The following is a 24,623-nucleotide window of genomic DNA, read 5'->3' as shown; positions in this document are numbered from 1 at the left end:
TCTTTCTAATTTATTTCCTCAATGAGATTATTAAACCCTCAAAAGAAATATATTATGCTTCTATTTCCTTTGTATTTCCTTATAGTATCAAATAGCTACCCTTCATAACCACTTGAAAACACAAAAGGTTTTGGAACATGAATTATCTGAATAGTTTAATTGCTTCTTTCAATTTAAGCCCATTGAAAAACTTTAAATCATCTCTCTTAAGTCATATGATGGATCCAGGAACCAAGTCTGTGCTTATTGCTCTTTCACACCCATCACTGGCCTCTGGGATTCATAGAAATATGTGTCTTGGTGGAAAAATGAGTCACTCCACCAACGCGCAGCTGGACTCTCACACCCAGACAACAAAGAAAATGTGGAAATCTGAGCGAAGCACAAGGAGTCTATGTCCGAACAGGAGTTCACAATCTATGTCCGAACAGGAGTTCAGAAGAATGTGAACTCCTGTTCGGACATAGATTCCTTGTGCTTCGCTCAGATTTCCACATTTTCTTTTTTTTTTTTTAAGATTTTTATTTATTTATTTGAGAGAGAGAGAGAACATGAGGAGGGGGTGGGCAGAGGGAGAGGGAGAAGCAGGCTCCCCACCCAGCAGGGAGCCCAATGCCGGGCTCGATCCCAGGACCCTGGGATCATGACCTGAGCCGAAGGCAGACACTCAACGACTGAGCCACCCAGGCGCCCCTCCACATTTTCTTTGTTGTCTGGGTGTGAGAGTCCAGCAGCGAGAGAGAGTCAGCTCTTCTGTTACATTATGAAATGGAAACATGGTTTCCTGGGAAAAGGGCCAGATTTCACAAATTAAATGGTTTTGCTTAAATGTGCACAGCTGCTAAACACTTAAACTGTGCTTATTGAGAGTGTCTTATTTTAAAGATCTTGTCTTGATTCCAACTGGAAAGTTGAGAGGGGGGAGGGGTGGTCTTCTTGTGTGAATGGAATGAGTTTAACAGAAAGTTGTCTTGAATACTACCAGTTCTTGACCTGGTTCAAGTACATGAAAGGGAAAAAAGGTTATGCACATTTCTTGCCACCAATGGTATGTTGACCATTCTGACATGTCCCTTTACATATATGAACAGGTTTCATCCTCCAAAGAACCTTAGTATTTTTTATTATGGGAAAGTTCAACTGTAGACAAAAATAGAGAGAATAATACAATGAATCCCTATGTACCAATCGCCTTGCTTGAACAAAGATTAACACATGGCCAATCTTCTTTCATCTACATCCCCGTCCACTTCCCTCAGAACTATTTTAACCAACTGAGCCACCCAGGCGCCCCAGTGTGTATCTCTTAAATATAAGGATTATTTATTTACTTATTTTAAAGTGATCTCTCCACCCAATGTGGGGCTCAACCCCCAAAATTGAGTCGCATGCTCCACCCACTGAGCCAGCCAGGCCTCCCCAAGGATTATTATTATTTTTTTTTTTTTTTAAGATTTTATTTATTTATTTGAGAGAGAGAGAATGAGAGAGAGCAAGCACATGAGAGGGGGGAGGGTCAGAGGGAGAAGCAGACTCCCTGCCGAGCAGGGAGCCCGATGCGGGACTCGATCCAGGGACTCCAGGATCATGACCTGAGCCGAACGCAGTCGCTTAACCAACTGAGCCACCCAGGCGCCCAAGGATTATTTTTGAAGTATAACCACAATGCCACTATCATACTTCAGAAGTTAATAATAATTCCCTGGGGCGCCTGGGTGGCTCAGTTGGTTGGGCGACTGCCTTCGGCTCGGGTCATGATCCTGGAGTCCCGGGATCGAGTCCCGCATCGGGCTCCCTGCTCAGCGGGGAGTCTGCTTCTCCCTCTGACCCTCCTCCCTCTCATGCTGTCTCTCTCTCATTCTCTCTCTCAAATAAATAAAATCTTTAAAAAAAAATAAAAAAATTAAAAATTCAAAAGATTAAAAATAAATAAATTAAAAAAATAATAATAATTCCCTGATGTCAAAGATCTAATCAGTATTCAAATTCTCCTGATTGTCTCATAAACCATTTTTTGCTAACAATTTGTTCAAATCAGGACCATACATTGTAATTGGTTGACTTTTTTTTTAAAGTAAACTTTTTTTTAAGATTTTATTTATTTATTTTTGTAAGAGAGAGAGAAATAGAGTGAGCACAAGCAGGGGGGAAGGGAGGGGCAGAGGGAGAAGCAGACTCCCCACTGAGCAGGGAACCTAATGAGGAACTCGATCCCAGGACCCTGGGATCACGACCTGAGCCAAAGGCAGATGCTTAACAGACTGAGGCACCCAGGTGCCCTTAAGTAAGCTCTTTGCCCAACGTGGGGCTTGAATTCATGACCCTGAGATCAAGAGTCACATGTTCTACCAACTGAGCCAGCCAAGTACCCCTCTTCTTTTCTTTTTTTTTTTTTTTAAGATTTTATTTGAGAGAGACAGACAGAAAGAGTGCAGGCAGGGGGGGAGGCAGAGGGAGAGGGAGAGAGAGAATCTCAAGCAGATTCCCTGCTAAGCACAGAGCCCTATGTGGGGCTTGATCTCACAATCCTGAGATCCTGACCCCAGTCAAAACCAAGAGTCAGCCACTTAACCAACTGAGCCACCCAGGCACCCCTTCGTTTCATTCCCCCTTCATCATCATCTCTTCCTCTCCCCTCCACCTTTGCAATTTGCTTGTTGGAGAAACTGGGTTGTTTGTCTTGTAGAGTTTCCTACCTCTGAATTTCACTGATTGCGTTCCTACAGTGTTGCTTAATGTATTTCTCTGACCTTCAGGTTTCCTGTCAACTGGTAGTTAGATCCAGATGCTTGATCAGATTCAAGTTTGATTGTTTTTTGTTTGTTTTTTTGTCAAGAATACTTCATGGGTGTTGGTGTGTACTTCCTATCACACCCTAGACACATAATATCAATCCTCTCTTTTCGTGATGTTAAGATTAATGAGTAGGTTTAGGTGTTGTTAGTCTGATATAACAATTATAGAGTTCCCCATTAGTTTCCACCTCAGAGTTTTAGGAGACATTAATGATCATTATCTTCATCGTTATTTTACTAGAGGTTACAAAATGGTGACATTCTAACTATCATTCTATCTTCATTTATGAGCTGAAATTCTATAAATAAGTTTTTTTTAAAGATTTTATTTATTTATTTGACAGAGAGAGACACAGCGAGAGAGGGAACACAAGCAGGAGGAGTGGGAGAGAAGCAGGCTTCCCGCGGAGTAGGGAGTCCGATGCGGTGACTCGATCCCAGGACACTGGGATCATGACCTGAGCCGAAGGCAGACGCTTGACTGAGCCACCCAGGAGTCCTTCTTTTTTTTTTTTTAAGTAAGCTCTACACGCTGGATGCCTGGGTGGCTCAGTCGGTTAAGGTCAAGAACTCAAGACCCCAAGAGCAAGAGTTGCATGCTCTACCAGCAAAGCCAGCCAGGCACCCCTAAGAGGTTTCCCTCACCAAGTATTTGGTTACCTAGAGGTACAATTCAGAGGTAGGATAAATGCTTATTTCTCTTTATTTCCAGTTTTTAGAATAATTACTTGTTCTCTAGTGGTGTCCAAAGGTGAGTTCCAAGGAGTCTTTTTGTTTAGCATCATTATGATGTTCATCATTATGAACTCATGAGTTTAAACATATTTGATGTGTATTACCTGAAATCAAACAACTGGAAAAGTAAATTAACAATGTCTTTCTTTTTTTTAGAGGAGGGGGACAGAGGGAGAAGGAGAGAGTCCACACCCAGCTCGAAGCCTGACATGGGGCTCCATCTCACAACCCTGAGATCGTGACCTGAGCTGAAATCAAGAGTTTGACGCTTAACTGATTGAGCCACCCAGGTGCCCCAATTAATTATGTTTTTCTATGCATACTTTGCTACTTATATAAAGAAAGAGATCAATTATAGGGGCGCCTGGGTGGCTCAGATGGTTAAGCATCTGCCTTCGGCTCAGGTCATGATTCCAGGGTCCTGGGATCGAGCCCCACATCGGGCTCCTGGCTCAGCAGGGAGCCTGATGCGAGGCTTGATCTCAGGACCCTGAGCTGAAGGCAGTCGCTTAACTGATTGAGCCACCCTGGCATCCCAGGAATTTCTTCTTAAAAGCATTTTCCAGGAACTAGCATAGGATTAGCACATATTTAATCTAATCTTCTATAGTTTCTACATCTGTGCTACTAAGACTCCTTAGACTCCTCCTTGTCCCTTTTTCTCTACATGTAATCAATCACTAAGCCCTACTGATTTTCTCTCCTATAGAACTACCATCAGATCTCTTCCCTCTGTGTACACTGTACTCTTTGGTTCAGATAGTCATCTTCTCTTGCTGGGACTACTGCAATATTGTAGTAGCCTCCTGATATTCTCCCTACTTCTGGTCTCAGCCCTTTCCAAACTATCATTTACATTTCCTTAAATCAATTTTTTGAATTTCTTTTTAATGTTTTAAAGTAATCTCCACACCCAATGTAGGGCTCAAACTCAAGACCCTGAGACCAAGAGTTGCATGCTCTACTGATTGAACCAGCCAGGTACCCCTCAATTTTCTTTCTAAAATGAAAATCAGGGACACCCGGTGGATCAGTCGGTGAATGTCTGCCTTTGGCTCAGGTCATGATCCCAGGGTCCTGGGATCGAGCCCCGCATTGGGCTCCCTGCTCGGCAAGAAGCCTGCTTCTCCCCCTCCCACTCCCTCTGCTTGTGTTCCCTCTCTTGCTGTGTCTCTCTCTGTCAAATAAATAAAATCTTTTAAAAAATAAAAACAAAAAAATAAAATAAAATGAAAACCAGGGACACCTTGGTGGCTCAGTCGGTTAAGCATCTGCTTTCGGCTTCCGTCATGATCCCAGGGTCCTGGGATCAAGCCCCGCATTGGGCTGCTGCTCAGCCGGGAGTCTGCTCCTGCCTCTTCCTCTGCCTCCCCCCTCATACTCTCTCTCTCAAATAAATAAAATCTTAAAAAAATAAGATGAAAATCAGCTCCTCTCCCTGTTTCTTCCCCCCCCCTCTTGCTCTTTTGGTTAAAATCCTTAAACAGTGCCTTTAACCTTTAGGATAAAGGCCAGACCTACTACCATGACTTCCAGGATGCTCTGTGATTGGGAAACTTTTTCCTGCCCAACCTCACTTTGACCTCTTTGCCTCTAAACATCTTATACAACACCTTATTTAATAGGTGTTCATTTTGGGGGGGAATGATAAAAATGTTCTAAAACTAATTGTAGTTGCTAACTATGTGAATGTACTAAAAAACATTAAATTGTACACTTTATTTTTGTAAGAATTTATTTATTTATTTATTTATTTATTTATTTATTTATTTATTTAGCTAGCATGCAAGTGGGGTAAGGGGCAGAGGGAGAGAGAGAATCTCAAGCAAACTCTGCGCTGAGCTTGGAGCCCAACTCAGGGATCCTGAGATCATGACCTGAGCGGAAATGAAGAGTTGGACACTTAACTGATTAAGCTACTCAGGCACGCTGAATTGTACACTTTATTTTTTAAATTTTTATTTATTTATTTTTAAGATTTATTTATTTGACAGAGAGAGGAAGAAAGAGGGAGAGAGCACAAGCAGGGGGAGCAGTAGAGGGAGAGGGAGAAGCAGGCTCCCTGCTCTGCAGGGAGCCCGATGTGAGGCTTGATCCCAGGACCCTGAGATCAAAACCTGAGCTGAAGGCAGATGCTTAACCGACTGAGCCACCCAGGCGCCCCCCGAATTGTACACTTTAAATAGGTGAATTGTATGTGATGTGAATTATATCTCAATAAAGCTGGGTTTTTTGTTGTCTTTACTTTTTTTGTGCGGTTTAAAAAGGTGGGTTTTTAAAAAAGAAAATGAAAGGGAGAAAAAATAAGTTAGCAAATAGGACAGGAAATAAATTAATACAACCTCACAAGGACCAAGAGGGAGCGTCTCAAGGACAAATTGGTCAGCAGTGCCAAATGCTGTAGGGTTCAAATATAATTAGAAAAGGAGAGATAATTGGTAGAATATGGAGTTTATTAGTGGCTTTTTTTAAAGATTTTTTTTTTATTTGACAGAGAGAGAGAGCACAAGCAGGGGGAGTGGGAGAGGGAGAAATAGGCTCCCCGCCGAGTAGGGAGCCCGATGTGGGACTCGATCCCAGGATGCCAGGATCATGACCTGAGCCGAAGGCAGACACTTAACGGTCTGAGCCACCCAGGCGCCCAATTAGTGACTTTTAAGTGCTCGATTAGTAGAGAGGAAGCCGTCTTTTTGGACAGAGAGCAGAAGTTTAAGAACTGAATTTGGTGTTAGGGATCTATAGCAGCAGTTCTAGAAAACAATGAAATTTGAACACTAGAGATTGGACAGACCTAACCTTGAGGAGACAGGAAGGTAAAACCAATTAAGACTGCAGTTTTTATTTGTATGCTTTGTTTTTTTATTTCTAGGATAAGAGACCAGTGCATGTTGAAGGCAGAGAAGGAGGAGAGGTTTTAGGGCATTTCCATTAATTTATTTTCTTGATGCTGTATTTGTTAGTCTGCATCACTGCTTCCCTGAGACTAAAAACTCTCCCCCCACAGCAAATTTGCCGGGGCTTTGAATGGTTTCTAGCACTAAGCTATGCATAAAATAGCTCTTAATAAATAATTTCAACTGTTCTCTGGCTCAGGAAAGCTACCCTATATATTAATGTTCGAGGGAGAGAAAAAGAAGGAATTTTTGAGGGAGAGAAATGTAAAATATAATAGGCATTTTTTTTTTGGTATATGTCAGAGGGACAAGAATAGTGCCTATAAATCCAGAGAGAAAAACACCATTGCCGTCTGTAGCAGCTGAAAGCCAGCTCTTGAGAACTGGTTTTCCATGTGGGATGGTTTCTCTGATGTGAAGACACATCATTCATCCCAAGTGTTTATTATTAACAAAACATACTATCTCCCTATGATCTCTCCAAGGATGGATCCAAAACTGGATAGAACATATTGCATGCTGTGCCCCTCACACCTTGCTGGATCTCCCTAATTATATACTCATAGGACCTATGGCAGAACCACGATAGGAGATGAACAATACCTGGTTATCTCCCTCCCCAGCCCTGCACTTTCTCATCTCATGTTGTTGCTGCAGGGAGAGGGGGGAAGGGTATGCCGTTTCTGCTCCTTCATGCCTAGAGACTCTCCCCCTGTGAACCTTTCCCCCTCCCCCAGGAAGTAGTGGCAGTACTCCCTGAGCTGCTGGAGTACCTTCCACTTTGTACCAGAAACTATTTGTGCATCTGTCTCCCTTGCTGCACTATGAGCTTCTCAACAGCAGGGACTGGTCTTTATTAATTCTCCTTGAAGGCCACAGTCCAGTAGCTGGCTCATGTTAAGCAGTCACACTTCTTGAGCAAATGAGTGGATACAGGAATATGACAGAGCTCTGTGAGGTTCCAGCTGCTGACGAGGTTGTATCCCGGTGTTCTTTTTCTGGGCCAAAGGGTTGTTTGTTTCCACCTCTCCATTCCTTTTACAGACTGCCTCAGCAGCTCAAAGTACACAATGGAACAGTGTGCCTTTCAGCAAATAGAGTGAGCAATGGAAAATGCCAAGCATCAACCCTGCATGCAAGCAATGGCATGCTGAATGTAATTCCAAATAGAGATCAACTGACTATCTTCATTGAAATGGAATGAAGCCTTCTGGTAAGGCTCTTATTGGGCTCCATTTCTGGTTATCAGGATTGATAAAGCTAATGCAACAAGGCTCAGCACGCCCCCTGTTGGATTTAACTGGCATTTAGTAAGAAAAAGAACAAGAGAGAAACTCGATGCAATTTCTTAGACGTAGGTGTGCAAGGGTAGGACCCTTTCTGCAAAATTCCCTGTTAAGGAGGCATCAAATGAGTCAGAGATGTATTCACTGGACTATCCCTTGGTTATAATTTGACTCATCCACAAATACTGACATTCCTTTTTGAAGAATAGAAATATTTTCCTAATGTGAAAGCCAAAATGGCATGGACTTAATTCCTTTTAGCAAGCATGCAACCACAAAAAACAAATCAACCACTAAAACCAAGGCTAACCTGGCAAGTCACTTGCCCTCTCTAGGCCCTCCTGTTACTGTGTGTCAAGTGAGGAGGTCAGATTTGATGATCTCATTGCCAAGGGCCAGTCTCTGGGATCAGAGAGGTAGATGCACTCCTAGGTCCAGCATCTCCCCCACCCCCAGTGAGGTTTAAATCGTAATTTCTGAATCTCCATTGATAGAGAACTGGCTACCTTAGTATATCCATACATTGGAAAACAAGTTAGCTCTATATGCAGTGATATGGAACAATCTTCATCGTATATTATTAACTGAAAAAAAGCAAAGTGCTGAGCATATATATATATATTCCACAAGAAAACAGTAACATTTTTTTTTTTGAAAACAGTAACAATTTGTCTCTTGAGGGAGAAAGTAGTTGTGCAGACAAGTGTAGAAGGAAAAATTCTTTTCACTCTACTTCTCTGTGTCCTGTTCACAATCTGTATCTTGTGTGTCACCTGTGAAAACAATCTAACCAATTTAAAAAAGTAAGAACCTGGGGCCCTGGGCTGACTCAGTCCAAAGAGCACGTGACTCTTGATCTCGGGGTCATGATTCGAGTTCCACATGGGGTGTGGAGATTACTTAAATAAATAAGAACCTTATAAAGGGTTAGTAAGGTTCTCTACTGTCACTCTTCTTTTTTTCTAGAAGTCTTATCAATCCTCAATGGAAGCAACTTAAACTGCTATAGTACATTTTCTCTAATTTTTTTTTTAAGATTTTATTTATTTATTCATGACAGACAGAGAGAGAGAGAGAGGCAGAGGGAGAAGCAGGCTCCCAAGGAGCAGGGAGCCCGATGCGGGACTCGATCCCAGGACCCTGAGATCATGACCTGAGCCGAAGGCAGATGCTTAACCATCTGAGCCACCCAGGCGCCCCATTTTCTCTAATTTTTATTAAAATATTTTATTTATTTTACTTAAGAGAGAGCACACAAGCAGGGGGAGCAGCAGAGGGAGAGGGAGAAGCAGGCTCCCCTCTGGGCAGGGAGCCCTATGCAGAACTCGATTCCAGGACCCCAGGATCATGACCTGAGCTGAAGGCAGATGCTTAACTAAGCCATTCAGGCAACCCAGTACATTTTCTCTTAAATTCTAAAATAAATTGGTAATCTGTCAGTTCTAATAGATATATATCTGCTAGTCATTGGGGCTATCCCAGACTTTCCCAGATACTGAGCTCTTCAGCATCTTTCTGGCTTGGTTCTCTGAATGGATTGTTGGGGCCTGGAGACCCACTGAGCAGTTTTTCACTCTTCCTAATGATAATGCATGCCAGACTAGAAGTGACCTTTTGCCAAGACCATCATCTGTCCAGCTGGGGAAACCCAAGCTTGGTTTCCTAACCAGGGAAAAGGTTTGCAGCTTTTCTGGGGGAAAGAGGGCTGGTGCCACCCCAGGGAACTCTTAAGTCCAGTGCTGTGCTAGATAGCAAAATAGGGGAGCACGAGCAGCCTCTTTTTCTCTAGACTTCTGAGTCAAGAGTCCTCCTTGGTTCTGCTCCTTGATACCCATCACAGTTGAAAATATGTCTGTAGTTAATCATCAGGCCCGCATATTCAAAACCAGCATGCATGGGTGGCCATGTCGGCCTATCCCTGTCCCAATGAAAGGTAGAGTGCTAAGGTAAAAAGAGCCAGAGAGCAGTATAGGGACCTGATTTGAGCACCAAGCCAAGGCTAACCTGGCAAGTCACTTGCCCTCTCTAGGCCCTCCTGTTACTGTGTGTCAAGTGAGGAGGTCAGATTTGATGATCTCATTGCCAAGGGCCAGTCTCTGGGATCAGAGAGGTAGATGCACTCCTAGGTCCTGCTCTGGGAAGTCACTGTGAGCTAGGCCTCTGGCAGGGGGAAACACAGAAAAGGTAATTTTTAAAGAGCGGTGAGAGATGGCCAAAGGCTTTACTTCCTATTTTATTGTCCATCTTAGTCCTACTCTGTTAGTATAAATCTAGGAGGAACCTAGAGGAGCTTTGCAGCTCCTCACCACCACTGTGATCTTAATCTAAGTTCTCCCTTCCCCCAACAACCTCTCAAACATTTGTTTTAAAGATTTTATTTTTAGGGGTGCCTGGGTGGCTCAGTGGGTTAAACGTCTGCCTTCAGCTCAGGTCATGATCACAGGGTCCTGGGATTGAGCCCCACATCGGGCTCTCTGCTCAGCAGGGAGCCTGCTTCTGCCTCTCTCTCTGCTGCTCCCCCGGCTTGTGCGCTCTCTCTCTGTCAAATAAATAAATAAATAATATTTTTTAAAAGTTTATTTTTAGGGCGCCTGGGTGGCTCAGTTGGTTAAGCGACTGCCTTTGGCTCAGGTCATGATCCTGGAGTCCCGGGATCGAGTCCCGCATCGGGCTCCCTGCTTAGCGAGGAGCCTGCTTCTCCCTCTGACCCTCCCCCCTCTCATGTACTCTCTCATTCTTGCTCTCTCAAATAAATACATAAATCTTTAAAAAAAATAAAAATAAAAAAATAAAAAGTTTATTTTTAAGTCATTTCTACATCCAAGGTGGGTCTTGAACTCACAACCCCAAGATCAAGAGTAACGAGCTCTACTGACTCAGCCAGCCCAGCACCTCAGAACTCTTCAAGCTTTTTAGAACAGTGGTTAGTAACTTGGCTTTGGGGGAGGTAGAGGCCCCTTTAAAAAGACTGTGGAAGCCATGGATTTTTTTTCCCTCTCAAAAACTGGGCACAGGCAAATACAGTATTTTGCATACGATTTTAGGGTCTCATGTTCTCCCTCCCCGCTCTAGAACTTCAAATGCTTAGGTACGTTTGTGGGTGAGCAAAAAAAGCGGGAGGGAAAAGGAGAGCCCCACTCCAGGACCTGTTTCCCTTCTCCGGCTCACGGCTCACATTCCTCCGCCCCAGTCCCGTTGCGCGACCTCCGCTGGCAGCCGAGGCCCTAGTCTCCCGCTCCAACTATTCCAACTATCCTGGGAAGGGTGGGGCGCTCGGCTCTTGGGTCCCCCTCGGTTGCCCCCCTTCCCCACCATCGGTCTCCCCTTCTGCCCCGGTCCCTCCCTTTCTGGGGTGGGGCCAGCCAATGGGCGATGAGACTCCGGGGTTTGGCCCGGGAGCCGGGGAGCTCACCGATTCCCCGCCCCACAGTTCTGGCCACCGTCCCGGTGCGCACGGACGTGGCTCGAGTTTCCTCGGCTCTCTGCTCTTTCTCGCTTCCCCCCACCCCCCTCCCGCTTTTCCTCCTCTCCTGGGCTTCAGCTCCAGCTCCACCCGGCCGGCCCCGCACGGCTCCGGCTAGCCATGGAGGACACCCAGCTCCATATCATCGAGCAGCCGCTTCCCGAGTACCCCGATGTTGGGGACTCGGGGTCCTCCCCCATGGGGGCGCCAGCGGCGGAGGAGCCGTCAGGGGCCGGCTCTGAGGAGCTGATCAAGTCGGACCAGGTAAACGGCGTGCTGGTGCTGAGCCTTCTGGACAAAATCATCGGCGCCGTCGACCAGATCCAGCTGACCCAAGCCCAGCTGGAGGAACGGCAGGCGGAGATGGAGGGTGCCGTGCAGAGCATCCAGGGCGAGCTGAGCAAGCTGGGCAAGGCACACGCCACCACCAGCAACACCGTGAGCAAGTTGCTGGAGAAGGTGCGCAAGGTCAGCGTCAACGTGAAGACCGTGCGCGGCAGCCTGGAGCGCCAGGCCGGCCAGATCAAGAAGCTGGAGGTCAACGAGGCCGAGCTGCTGAGGCGCCGCAACTTTAAAGTCATGATCTACCAGGTGAGCTGGAGGGGTGGACCGCGCCCGGCTCGCTGTCTCCGGGGCTTGGGGTGGGGGGGACCTGCCCGCGGTGCGGCGCTCCCGCCAGCCTGGCGTGGCTCGGGGGACCCACCCTTCTTCCGGCGAGCGCCGCTGGAGTGGGGCGGGGTGGGCAGCGGATTCCTGGAGCGCGCGGAGGGGCGCGCTCTGCACCCCACGCCTTATCACCGAGCCCCCTCCCTCTGGTGACAAACTCGCAAAAAAGTTAGGGGGCAGGACTCGAGGACGCTCCCCCCCAGGCAGACCGTTCCCAACTTGGCTCTGTAAAGTCTCCCTACTTGGCGGAGGTTTGGGGGAAAGCCAGGGGTCCCTGGCGGCCGGTGGGCCCGCTGTAAGCGGACACTGGCGGCGCGGCCCGGGTTTGGGGCCTCCGGCGCTGCCCGCCCGATATAGCGGGTGATTCAGGGCTCAGGCACGCACCGGCGGGGGCTGCGCCAGGCGAGGGACGCGACCGCCAGCACACGCCCCCGGACCCGTATGGGCCTCGGCTGCCCCCGCGTCCCCGCGCTGCGATCTGCCCCGAGCCTCTGGGCACTTTCAGGCCCTTGGGGACGCAGGCAGCGCTCCCGAACCCTCTCTGCCAGATGGAAGTAGGCACGGGGGCGGGGTTATGGGGGGCGGGGCGCGACGTGAGGAGTGCAAGAGGGGTTCTTGGGGCAGAATGGACAGCCCCTGCCGGTCCGGCGATCTAGGCGCGGAGAATCACCCTGCCGGCCCGCGGGACAGTGGAGCAGCCGGCAGACAGGCGGGAGGAGGCTGGCGCGCGCCAGGCTCCGCCCAGGCCGCTTGTGGCTTCCTTTGCACCTCTCCCCGTTTTGCCTACCCGGATAAAAGTGCCATTTTTGTTTCATAACTGCAAATAAACCTGGAAATCTCAGTGCTGCTGGTCCTCTTCGCTCCCCGCTCCCCAATCCCATTAGAAGTGGCTCTGAGCTGAGGGCTTGGTGATCTTTGATCGGGTGGGAATCTACCCAGCCTCTCCTCTCTGCTTCCTGCAGAGGTTGAGGTTCCCATCCCAAGGAGGTGAGGTCATGGGGGCGAAGGGGTTAGTGTATGCTCCCTTTGCCCCTTCCTCTCCCTCAGAAGGGAATGGAAAGAAAAGGAAGGCTTGATTTCCCACACCCTCTAGGTGAGAGAACCTGTCAGGGAGCTGTGGTTTCCCTGACTGCACCAGGCCCTGGTCAAGCTGGGTTCTGAGTGACCATCTGGGATTCAGTGAGGTCTTTGGCTGGGTCTCTCTAGGAGGAGCTAAGAGAGATGCAGATTAGGACAAGGGATTGGGAACAGACACAGGGAGATGGGTGAGCTCATACCCATCTGAGGAGATGGTGGTGGGACAGAGACAGAAGTGGTGCTCTCCCCCTCCCTCCAATGCCTAGGGACTCCTCCCACATAGCGCTAGAAGCTCCCCCACCAGCCCATAGAGCACAATCTGGTAGATTTTCTACTTAATCTACTTAATCTAACTGCTTGGAGGAGTGTGTGTGAGAAAGATTTTAGGGAAATCTGATTAGCACGGGGGGGGGGGCGTCACTGGGGGAAGAACAACACGCAGGGGTCTCCACAGCCTGTTGTATGAGAGGGTTGCCACGAACAGCTTCAATATGCTGCCCTCCTCACTCTGAATATCCCAGACTGCAGAGTGTGGGAAGGTTCTCAGCCTCAAAGTAAACCTATGTCAAGGGTGGAGATGCTGAGAGGAAGATGAGTACTGAGGGAGAAAGACTCCGGTGCAGAGGCCAATGAGAGCTCTGTTACTGCCTCTCGGCAGCTGGCACACACCTCTACATCGTGTGTTTGGGGCGGGGGGAGGGCCTCTACTAACAGGGTGGCTTTGACTGCATCTGTACTAAACCAGGGCCAGTGGGAGGCAGAAAGTGGCAGTGGAAAGAATGGCTCAAGCTGGGGACCCTGAGCCGCTAAACCACAGGGCAAATAACTAACAACACGGTTCCAACCTGGAGAGGAGATCAGGAAGGAAAAGATCCCAGCAGCAGGGGTGGGGCTCAGGGAAGCAGCACTTCCCTGAGCTGCAGAGCAGATGTCCAGGTAGGGGGCAAGGGCTGAGTACCCTCAGCTGCTAAAGGAAAAGCAGAGGCTGCTCCTCTGAGGTCTGCAGGCCTGGGAAGAGAATGAGGTAAAAATAGCTCTGCGCCTGGGCAGGCCTAATAGGGAAGCTTGGGGGCGGCAGCATTTATGGTAGTCAGGCTGAGGGGTAGGATGCTTGGGTGGCCAGGCAGAGAGAGAGAGAAATCTGGAGAAAGGCCTCCTGGGAGAGTGTGAGTTCTACAGAGTGGGAACAGGGGAGAGGATGTTATATTCCCCACTACAGATGTGGGAAGTGATGATGTGGCAATGGGGGCGGGGTAGAAGGGAGAATGAAAGGCGTGCAAGGCCCCAGCTGTGGGATCAGGTCATCTGGCCCCCCATACCTTTTTCCTGGGGAGATAAAGGAGGGAATCCCTTGTGTGGCCTCACCCCATATTCAAGGAACTGCTAGACATAATAATTTCTTTTTTTAAAGATTTTATTTATTTATTTGAAAGAGAGAATGAGATAGAGAAAGAGAGCATGAGAGGGGGGAGGGTGAGAGGGAGAAGCAGACTCCCTGCTGAGCAGGGAGCCTGATGCGGGACTCGATCCCGGGACTCCAGGATCATGACCTGAGCCGAAGGCAGTCGCTTAACCAACTGAGCCACCCAGGCGCCCCTAGACATAATAATTTCATAGGTTAAGTTTGCATTTGATCCCCCCGCCCCCCATGAAATTCAGCACCTCCCACCCCAAGATATCAGAGCCCTCACCTTGAACCCACTTCTGAGTCATTATTGTCCTCTGGCATTTCCCTAGCTCCCTAACAAAAATTAGCAGTTTGGCAACTCATGCTATCAGGTGACACCTAACTAGGCAACAGCTAGTAAAGGAGAAGAACGCAATCTACTAGTAGCGAAGGGTCAGTGGACTGAGAACTGCTGGGAAGATTTGGCAGATCATGGGCACTGTACAAACAGGAGGGGCAGTGATCATTAAAGATCCAAATCTTCCAGGGGCACCTGGGTGGCTCAGTCGGTTAAGCGGCTGCCTTCAACTCGGACTGTGATCCCACGGTGCTGGGATCAAGCCCTTCATCGGGCTCCCTGCTCAGCGGAGAGCCTGCTTCTCCCTCTCCCTCTGCCTGCCTCTCTCTCTCCCTCTGCCTGCCTCTCTCCCCACTTGTGCTCGCTCTCTGTCAAATCAATAAATAAAATCTTAAAAAAAAAAAAATCCAATTCTCCCGGATAACGATTTGGATATTATTAGTGTTCTTTTAGAATGCAGAAAAGGGGCTAAAATGGAAATAAACATTTTCTGGAGCAGTTTTGATGAGACAGTGATCTACATAAGGACCCATCAGACCTGCTCCAAGTGCTTGAGGATAGGACCAGGAAGCATTTAAGGAATTAAGGGCTCATAGGCTTTAAAAATGATATGAGGAATTCTTCATCTCAGGAAACAAACTGAGGGTTACTGGAGTGGGCAGTGGGGTGGGAGGGATGGGGTGGCTGGGTGATGGACATTGGGGAGGGTATGTGCTATGGTGAGTGCTGTGAATTGTGCAAGACTGTTGAATCACAGATCTGTACCTCTGAAACAAATAATGCAATATATGTTAAGAAAAAAAAAAGAAGATGATAGTAGGAGGGGAAGAATGAAGGGGGGGAAATCGGAGGGGGAGACGAACCATGAGAGACGATGGACTCTGAAAAACAAACTGAGGGTTCTAGACGGGAGGGGGGTGGGAGGATGGGTTAGCCTGGTGATGGGTATTAAAGAGGGCACGTTCTGCATGGAACACTGGGTGTTATGCACAAACAATGAATCATGGAACACTACATCAAAAACTAATGATGTAATGTATGGTGATTAACATAACAATAAAAAGTAAAATAAATAAATAAATGTGTTTCATATAAAAAATAAAAATAAAAAAAATAAAAATGAGGGCACCAAGGCTGGAATGAGGGCTTGCTGGCTTTTCCTCCCCAAATCCTAACCTAACCCATATAGCTCTTTCCTGGACTCAAGGCAAATCAGGGCTCTCTTGTTCTAGAGCTCCAAACTTTTGTCCCCAAAATATTCCAATGTGGGGCTCTTGTCCTTCTCATCCCCTAAGCCTAGTGGCCATGGAAAGAGTGCTTACCACATCCTTCCTCCAAAAAGCTGAGTTTTTCCTGGTCACTGGATCCAAAGCAGGGAGGATATTTTAAGAGGTAATCCTAAGACCAAAGGAAATAATACTCCTCCCTCTGATTTTTTTTTTTTTTAAATAAAGTCTGACTATTGTAAAGGTCAAAATCAAAAAGGGATGCAATGGCACAGAGTAAGCAACTGATAGAGAGAAGTGAGAGGATATTGTTGCTAGGCAACCAACCTCAGAGATGAGTAGTGGTTTATTCCATTTCATTGAAGCATACCATTGTGAATATTTCATTATTCTGCCATTACAGATTTTTTGAGCTGGAAGATGCTTCAGAGATAATCAACTTCAGCTCCTTCATTCTATAGCTGGGGAAGTGGAGGACCAGAGAGAGGAAGTTACTTGCCTGCTGTCACTCAAGGCAATGGGGGGTCAAAGCTGGGGCCAGAACCCAGGTGCACCCCTTCTTCTGCTACATTCTCTGCTCCCCACTTCCTCCTTCCATTCCCAGGCTCTGCAGCAGAAGTCAGTGTGGAGGTTATTCCAACAGAGGGTTAGTTCTGGCTCCTTCATTCTCTAAGGGAGATAGCTGCACGGTCCTGGCACCCGGGCCGCTGTGTGTGTGTGCGTGTGTGTACACATGTGGGTGTAATAATCAACATTCCTAAGAGTTGCTAAGGTTGGTGGCCATTAGCTGCTCAGCCTCCTAGTACTGAAGCAGAGGCAATGACCAATGACAGTGGACCAGTGACAGTGGGAGAGGAGGGGTACAGAAGGTAAGGCATAGAGCTCCCTGGTCAGTATGGGTATCCCCTAGCATGGACTCTGCATCTGGCTATGAGAGGACCATGTGGCTTCCTCCTCGGCCTCCCTGCCACTCCCCCCTTCTCCTTGTACTCCACAGGGCAGACTGGCATCTGTTACTTGTATTTTTGTGGCTGCAGGCTTTTACCCACTACTGCTGTCACTGGAGTCTGGTAGTGCCCCTAACTGTCCCTCTCCCTGACTTCTCATGATGGTCCAAAGCAAGAGTGGCAACTCAGCCCCTCAGGAGGGAGAATGGGAGCTGCTGCTAGGTCTTCCAGGATGCAGGCCCACCTGTCATAAAAAGAGCTTGGTTTTTGTTCCTGATTTCTCTGTGCATCTTGGTATCTGATATCCCAGGCGTGGGGAGGGGGAGGGGTGGCAAGGGGGGCAAGAGGTGGGGACATGGCCAAAGGGAAACAGCCAGGATGTCCCTCTTCCATGCCTCTCCCTCTCCTTATCCGGGGCGGCACCCAGTGCCCACCCTGCCCCGGGGAAATAATGAGAAATGGGATCAGCCGCATAGGACTCTGAAGACCGTGGAGTTGTTCGCCTACTCGCCTTCCTTTTCACTCATCAGAGCCTTCCCAGCTAGAGTCAATAACTGACCTCTTAGAGAGCTCCTTCTCCATCCCTGAAAGCCTCTTATTCCCTCCAGCCCTCAATAGTATCATCCCATGACTGGCTGGGTAGGGATAGAAGGCAGGAGGCTAAGGATGGGAGTGGGGAAGATTCTAGAGGGAAGAAGAGAGGAGCTCTGTTTAAATTGTTTATTAAACATGGGCCTGGGCCTGGGTTTGTCCCACTTTCAACCGCAGGGCCCTCTTGATGAAGCATATAAAATATGGTTCCTTTCCAGCCTGATACATACCGTACTCCCTTCCCCCTACTCACCAACTCCAATTCTGCATGCCCACTAAGGCCTCTTTCTCTCAACCCCATCTGCACCTATCTCAAGCCCCATTTAAACCCCTTTTCCTCATCTTAGCCCAAGAAGAAGCTGAAAGCACCCTCTGACCTGGCCACACCCAAGATCGTGCCTTTTGACCTTCTGCCTGAGACTGAGCCCTTTGATCTGAAGCCTGAGACAGTGCCTGAGCTCCCACCTTTTGACCAGACGCCTAGGACACTGCCTTATTACCCAGATCCTGTGCCTCTGCCCACCCCAGAGAAGCCGACGGCCGATGGGGGCGCTTAGGGTCTCCTGGGTGACGCAGGGCTGTGGGCATGGGCTATCACTGCTTAGTGGTGGTCAGTGTCGGGATGGCAGGCCTCTTCCAAGTCCTGGGTGGGTGGTGGGTATTATGAAAACACTCTGGCATTATGCAGAGTTCAGGCGAATGTGATGTGTGTAATGGGGTGGGAGGTGAAGGGACGGGGCCCTCCCCTACCTCTCAGTTTCTGTCTTAATAGTAGACGCTCCAAACACCATACTGGAGCTGCACCCTGTGCTGCCCTGCATGAAACTGCATGAAACTGTGCCATGGCATCTGAGTCTCCTTCCCGTTCCCCTTCTGACTCCTCCTCAGGGACAGGCCAGTTTGGCTCAAAGCTTCTTTGGAGAGGGCCGTCATGAGGCCCAGGCCTGGGGTCTGTTCTGTGCCCTGTCCACCCCTTCCCTGTAGCTGAAGAAAACATTTACACTTATTTTTTCCATTTTTTTTTAGAAAATGTTTTGCAAAGGGATCCCTTATGTTTGCCAGATCCTGCCTTGGGCGGGGCACCCAAAAGCTGCCAACTCAGAGAGGCCAGAAGGGGGGACATTTTAGCTGGCTCTGGCTTGGATCCTCTGGCTTCCCTATAGCACAAAAAGGTTTCCTCAACTTTTTTCTTTTTTTTCCATAATCATCCCCCTAAGGAGTCCTTTTAGATGTTTCTTCCCCCTAACTTTCCCCTCCTCCATGAAATTTTGATACTACAGATATACTATGTCTATCTGTGTATGTACTGGGACTCTTTGAGCACTACAAACTATTGCAATATCTAAAATCACCTCTCAAGAATTTCCACCCTCTTGGGAGCAACATTAACCCTGCTGAGAATCCTACTCTAGCAGAAAGGACCCTCTGCCTTCATTGTCTCTCACCCCTTGTCTTGGCAATCTAAAGTAATGATCCTGAGTTTTTATGACTTTCCCTCTTTTCTCCTCTCCCCAAGCACCCTTTTCTAACATATTCTCTGAGCAGATCCTGGGTCTCTGAATGCCCTCTCCAAAGTCTTCTCTGGCTATTCTCAGGTAGTAGTTGGGGACAGAGCTCTAAGTCAAGAGAGGCTCCTGGGGTGCCTGGCTGCCTCAGTCGGTAGACAATGTGACTCCTGATCTCGGGGTCATGAGTTTGAGCCCCACCTTTGTTAAAGAACTTACTTTAAAAAAAAAAAAAGGAAAGAAAGGCTCCTACTTAGAGTCATATGACATTTTCCCTTCTCCCTGACAAATGTGAAGTGCCTGGCCAAGGACTAGGCACATAGTAGGTGCTCGATTAAATTATAATCATATTAAAATCTTCTTCCTAGGGGCACTTGAATAGCTCAGTCGGTTAAGCGTCTGCCTTTAGCTCAGGTCATGATCCCAGGGTCCTGGGATCAAGCCCCGCATCGGGCTCTCTGCTCAGCGGAGAGCCAGCTTCTCCCTCTGCCTGCCACTCTGCCTATCTGTGCTCTCTCTTTAATTTCTCTGTCAAATAAATAAATAAAATCTTTAAAAAAAAATTAAAACAAAAAATAAAATAAAATCTTCTTCCTAGACCAGAGGATCTTCAGTTTATACAGCAGGGTTGGCAGTGGAGTGGAAGGGGTGGGAAGCCTTCCTGGGGCTCCTGAAACTCATCTTGGACTGGTGCCTTCCTGGGTTGGAGAACTGTGTGTGCTTGGTTGGGGGGGCAGGGGAAGCTGTGCATGCTTTTGCTCAGACCTGGTCATTAAAGGTAACTCTGGAAACCAAGCCTGTTGGGAGTGGTGGTTTTGTTTAATAAAAACGTGAAAACAGAACAAGCAGAGCCCTCCCTCCTTGCCACCCCGAGGCCCCTCCTTTGGTGTAGGAGCTCTGCCAGGGCAGTAGGGGTGGGACAAGGGTGCTTGGCCTTTGTGCCCAGGGTGGGGGGAGGTGCTTTGGAATTGTGTTGGTGGTTGTTGTAGCAACAGGGTGAATGGGGTGGGCCCAAGACAGCACTCCAAGCCTATGAGTCATAGGGGAAACCTGGCTTGGAAAGGGGGAGAAAAGAGAAAATCCATTAATGGAGGAAAAAAGCTAAAATCATAGTGGTATACCCTCTGCAGAGCCAGTCTACTGGACATTGTCCAGGGACTTAGGTGAAGTTATTTCTTCCCCCATCCCCTGACCTTCCACCAAGGCAGCTCCTCTGGTATAAGCCATCACTCTGGCGGATACCTACAATGAATGGGGTTAATATAGTTCCATATGCCTTTCTGGACTGGGAGAGACACCTCCAAATCCAGGAATAAACCTCCCTTCACTGGGATTGTTCCCTGATGTTGTATTTGAGAACTTTCATCAAGAATTAGGAAGATGGGATTGGCTACAAGAGGTATGCAACTCTGACCCTAGCCCTGTTCACTTCCAAGCTCAGCTGGCAAACACTTTTAATCTAGGAAGCCAGAGGCCAGGAAAACGAGTCAGCTCAGCCTTTAGGGGGTGGGGTGGGGCAGGGCTGGGGGTGGAAGGGGGGTATCAGGGTTGCTGGGGGTGGGGCAGGGAGACAATGTTGATTTGTTTTCCAGCAGCTGGGACTGTTTCCTGACTATTCCCCGCCCATCACCCTAATCCTTCCCTAGCCCATCCACATTGTCTAAGTTTAGTGAAAGGAGGGGTTCTCCACTACCCTTTGGTGGAGCACATGTGGGGTTATAGTCAGAGAGGCTGTGAAGGAGATCAGAGCTGAAATTTTTTTGATACTGGGGCTGCAGGTAAATTCTGGGCGGAGAGGGATGAAGAAGCAGCAGAGAGTTTAAATCATGAAGAGTCCTAAAATGGTGTGTAAAAGAGAGGACTTGAGTAGCAGGCAGAAAGAAGTGACTGTAAAAAGGAAACCCAAAGGGTACAACTGGAAATAAGAAGGAATGTTAAGAGAGGTTGGGACCCTCTTATACTCAGAACAAAGAAAACAACCCCTTCAACTCCTCTGTGAGTGATAAGAAGCAGAAGGATGGACAGAATGACAGTACTAGGGGCCCCTGGGTGGCTCAGTCGTTAAGCGTCTGTCTTCAGCTCAGGTCATGGTCCCAGGGTTCTGGGATCGAGCCCCGCATCGGGCTCTCTGCTCCACGAGAGGCCTGCCTCTCCCTCTCCCCCTGCTTGTGTTCCCTCTCTCGCTGTGTCTCTCTCTGTAAAATAAATAAAATCTTAAAAAAAAAAAAAAAGAATGACAGTACTAAGCCAGCTATGGCAGGTGGAGACTACAAGTCCCAGCATGCCCTGAGCCCAGATCACCTTGCCTGCTGGGAGGTGTAGTTGAATAATGAGAGCTTGAGGTGGCTTGATGCCCAGCAGTGCTGGTGCCCAGTTTGGGAGAAGAGGTGGAGCCAGCATTCTGTCTTTGTCCTTGCTAATGCTATTGACAGGGAGGGAAGGAAGTTGGGAGGGGGTGTTCCTAGTTTTCAGTATAAACCAGGAAACTCTGGGGGGATGTGGATGGGAGAGAAGAGGAAAGAGGTTGGGGGCTGGGGGAGGAATTTCTGGAGCAGGTGGTGCTGAGATACCAAGTGGACAATGTGTGTGTGTGTGTTTATGAGAGGGGTCAACTCATGTTGCCTCATTTTTCTCAGATGGGACTTTTTTTTTTACAATTCTGGGAAACAATCTTCAGAAAACCCTTTGAAAAACTACTATTGCTCATTCCTTCATCTGAAGTCCCTAGAGAGAGTCTGGACCAGAGATCTGGGTTTATGTTTATGTTCTTGGATGTGCCCCCTTTCCCTTTCTGTGCTCAGCCTCCCCTACCTTCTTGTGGGGGGTGATCCTGAGATTCTGAAATGTTGGCCCAGAGTCAGGATCTTGGAAAATCTTCCCAGAATGGAAAACAGTGCTGGTGCTAGGTACTCCCAGGGGAAGAGGGAACTGGCTCAGAGCTCCAGATCTCAGGGAATCTGGGACCACTACCCGATTCCTGGCCCCTTAAGCTCCGGTCTGGGTAAGAAAAAAAAAAAAAAAAAAAAAAACACAATGGAAAAAGTAATCCCTCCCTTCCATTCCAAGGCTGGGAAGTCAGACCCAGAATAAATGTCCATGTTGGGGAGAAAACACTCTTGGCTGCCAGCCAGCTTCTTCCTCTTTCCTCTCTCAGTTTCTACGTGGGGGGGAATGACCACTGCTGGAACAAATCAGTATGAGAAGGTCAAGGGTGGGGAGCATGGGCTCAGCACAGCTCTCCTTCCCTAAGACTGGTTCTGAAATGATTAGAAGTCTGGGAAACGCACTCCCTTTATCTTGCCTTCAAGCTACCCTACCTGGGGTCGCCTGACACTAGCTGTGAGCTCACTCCCCTAACCCCACCCTTCAACGGCTTCCCAAACCCCTTTGCATTTTGGCCTGGCTAGAGCAACGTGTGATTTAGTGCACCAGAGGGCGCTCTGCCCATTTCCAAAGTTAAATTGTGTTCCCTGCGACGCAAGGGGTAAGGAGTAGTTTAATGTAAGACATATGGATGTAGATATAGGACAGGTTTGGGGTCTGCAGAGATATTTAGCCCAAGCGCAATGACTCTACACGCCAGTCTTCCACCGGAAGCTCGGTTCCCTCCTCGCCCTGTTTGTATAGTTACCATTCATTCAACACATATTTATTGGGCTCCCACGCGGTGCCCAGCTCAGTGCCAAGGCTCTGGGGACACACCGACGAAGGAGTCGGGCGGATGTCACGGCTACCACGCACTCCCCAGAATCACCACCATCCTGCCGCGGGTTCGCCCAGCGTCCCCGCCCAGCCCTCCGCTCTGCCCCTTACCTCTGCGCTCTGCTCTCCCTTTAGGACGAAGTGAAACTGCCGGCCAAAGTGAGCATCGGCAAGTCGCTGAAAGAGGCGGAGGCGCTGCCCGAGAAGGAGGGCGACGAGCTGGGCGAGGGCGAGCGGCCGGAGGAGGACGCGGCCGCGCTCGAGCTGTCGTCCGACGAGGCGGTGGAGGTGGAGGAGGTCATCGAGGAGTCGCGCGCCGAGCGCATCAAGCGCAGCGGCCTGCGGCGCGTGGACGACTTCAAGAAGGCCTTCTCCAAGGAGAAGATGGAGAAGACCAAGGTGCGCACCCGCGAAAACCTGGAGAAGACCCGCCTCAAGACCAAAGAGAACCTGGAGAAGACGCGGCACACGCTCGAGAAGCGCATGAACAAGCTGGGCACGCGCCTCGTCCCCGCCGAGCGGCGCGAGAAGCTCAAGACCTCGCGAGACAAGCTGCGCAAGTCCTTCACGCCCGACCACGTGGTCTACGCGCGCTCCAAGACGGCGGTCTACAAGGTGCCCCCCTTCACCTTCCACGTCAAGAAGATCCGCGAGGGCGAGGTGGAGGTGCTGAAGGCCACCGAGATGGTGGAGGTGGGCGCCGACGACGACGAGGGCGGCGCGGAGCGCGGTGAGGCGGCCGACCTGCTGCGCGGGAGCAGCCCCGACGTGCACACGCTGCTGGAGATCACTGAGGAGTCGGATGCCGTGCTGGTGGACAAGAGCGACAGCGACTGAGCGGATGCGGGGCTCTGCCCGGGAGGCCGCGCCACCCTGCCCCGCCTCTCCCTGCCCCCTCCCCATGCCCTTCCCTCTGGAACTTTCTCTTTCGCATTCTCTCTCGGCCCCACGCAGGCTGAGATGTTTCTAAATTGACAACACCGCCCCTCAAGGAGCACCCCTCCAAGTCTTACAGCTGTTAAAATGGGAGGGGGAGGCAGCCTCCACCATGGAGAGCCCCAATTTGGGCATAGTCTGGGTGGGAATGGAGAGGGGGAGTGATCCGTGTCCTGGTCGTCCAAGTCAGGGATCTTAAAGGAAATTGCTGTCATTTCCATGGTTGCCCCACCCCACTTTGGGGTAGGCTGCCTTCCCCCCAACCTCCACCTCACACTCGTACCCAGCTGCTGTCATTCCTGTTCACTGAGCTCTTCTTTCTCATCCTGATCCCTGGAGGCTTCAAAGCCAAAATTACCATAAAAGGAAAGAGGGAATCCTGAAGGGGACCCTTGCCCACACGTGAGGCCCCATATTGGAAGGACTTGAAAGCAACTTTTGGGAGAACTGGGGCAGTTGGGGGAAGAGGGCAGAGTGAGCCGTGACCCTGGAATGAGAGTCTAGCACGGGTTGTATCTGTAAATGGTCTCAACAAGGAAGGCTGTAGCCAAGCAGAGCCCTGGGGAAGGAGCAGGTGGTGTAGGGAACACTTAGCATGTTTATGCATCTGCAACAGCAGCATATGGCTATGGCTTTGGGAAGGAGAATGGGAAGTAGTAGAAAGTGGAAATGAGTGAAAAGAGGAGAATTCTCAGCAGCATGAGAAACACAGGACAAGAATACCGTCTTAGTGGGGTCCTCAGAGGACAGCAGGACAATTTTCAGAATAAGGAGGGAGGACAGTGAGAAAGCGATGATCCAAAGAGAAGAGAAAGGTAAGCCTCGCCCTACCCCTTAACTGAGATCTGAATGGTGCCCCTTGTGGCAGCCCATTTCTTAAGTCCAGAAAATGAGGGTTCCAGAAGGGGGCAGCACCAGACTGCAGAGGGCTGGGAGGTAGGAGGGAGGCCGACTGGAAAGACAGCAAGGTGCTAATGGCCAGGCCACCATGCTGAGTGCTGGAGGAGAGAGGGCAAGAGTATATGGAGCAACCCGGCCTTGGCCCACTCCTGGTA

At 49.1% G+C, this 24,623-nt stretch overlaps 1 protein-coding gene across 1 annotated transcript; it reads left to right on the top strand.

Moving 5' to 3' along the window:
• Positions 1 to 11,127: 11,127 nt before the first annotated feature.
• CAVIN1 (caveolae associated protein 1) lies at positions 11,128 to 24,275 on the top strand. Its single transcript, XM_021681802.2, has 2 exons — positions 11,128 to 11,764; positions 22,768 to 24,275. Exons 1-2 carry the CDS (start codon positions 11,294 to 11,296, stop codon positions 23,467 to 23,469), a joined length of 1,173 nt encoding a protein of 390 aa, XP_021537477.1. The 5' UTR covers positions 11,128 to 11,293; the 3' UTR covers positions 23,470 to 24,275.
• Positions 24,276 to 24,623: the final 348 nt, after the last annotated feature.

The sequence above is a fragment of the Neomonachus schauinslandi genome, chromosome 15 (genome assembly GCF_002201575.2).
Source record: "Neomonachus schauinslandi chromosome 15, ASM220157v2, whole genome shotgun sequence".
NCBI lineage: Eukaryota > Metazoa > Chordata > Mammalia > Carnivora > Phocidae > Neomonachus > Neomonachus schauinslandi.
This window is presented reverse-complemented; position numbering and strand designations above follow the sequence as displayed.

Excerpts from the sequence above, each read along its gene's own strand:
- CAVIN1 (XM_021681802.2), top strand. The coding sequence starts at position 11,294 with ATGGAGGACACCCAGCTCCATATCATCGAGCAGCCGCTTCCCGAGTAC. Across the intron at positions 11,765-22,767 it reads TTAAAGTCATGATCTACCAG|GACGAAGTGAAACTGCCGGC; the intron begins GTGAGCTGGAGG and ends CTCTCCCTTTAG.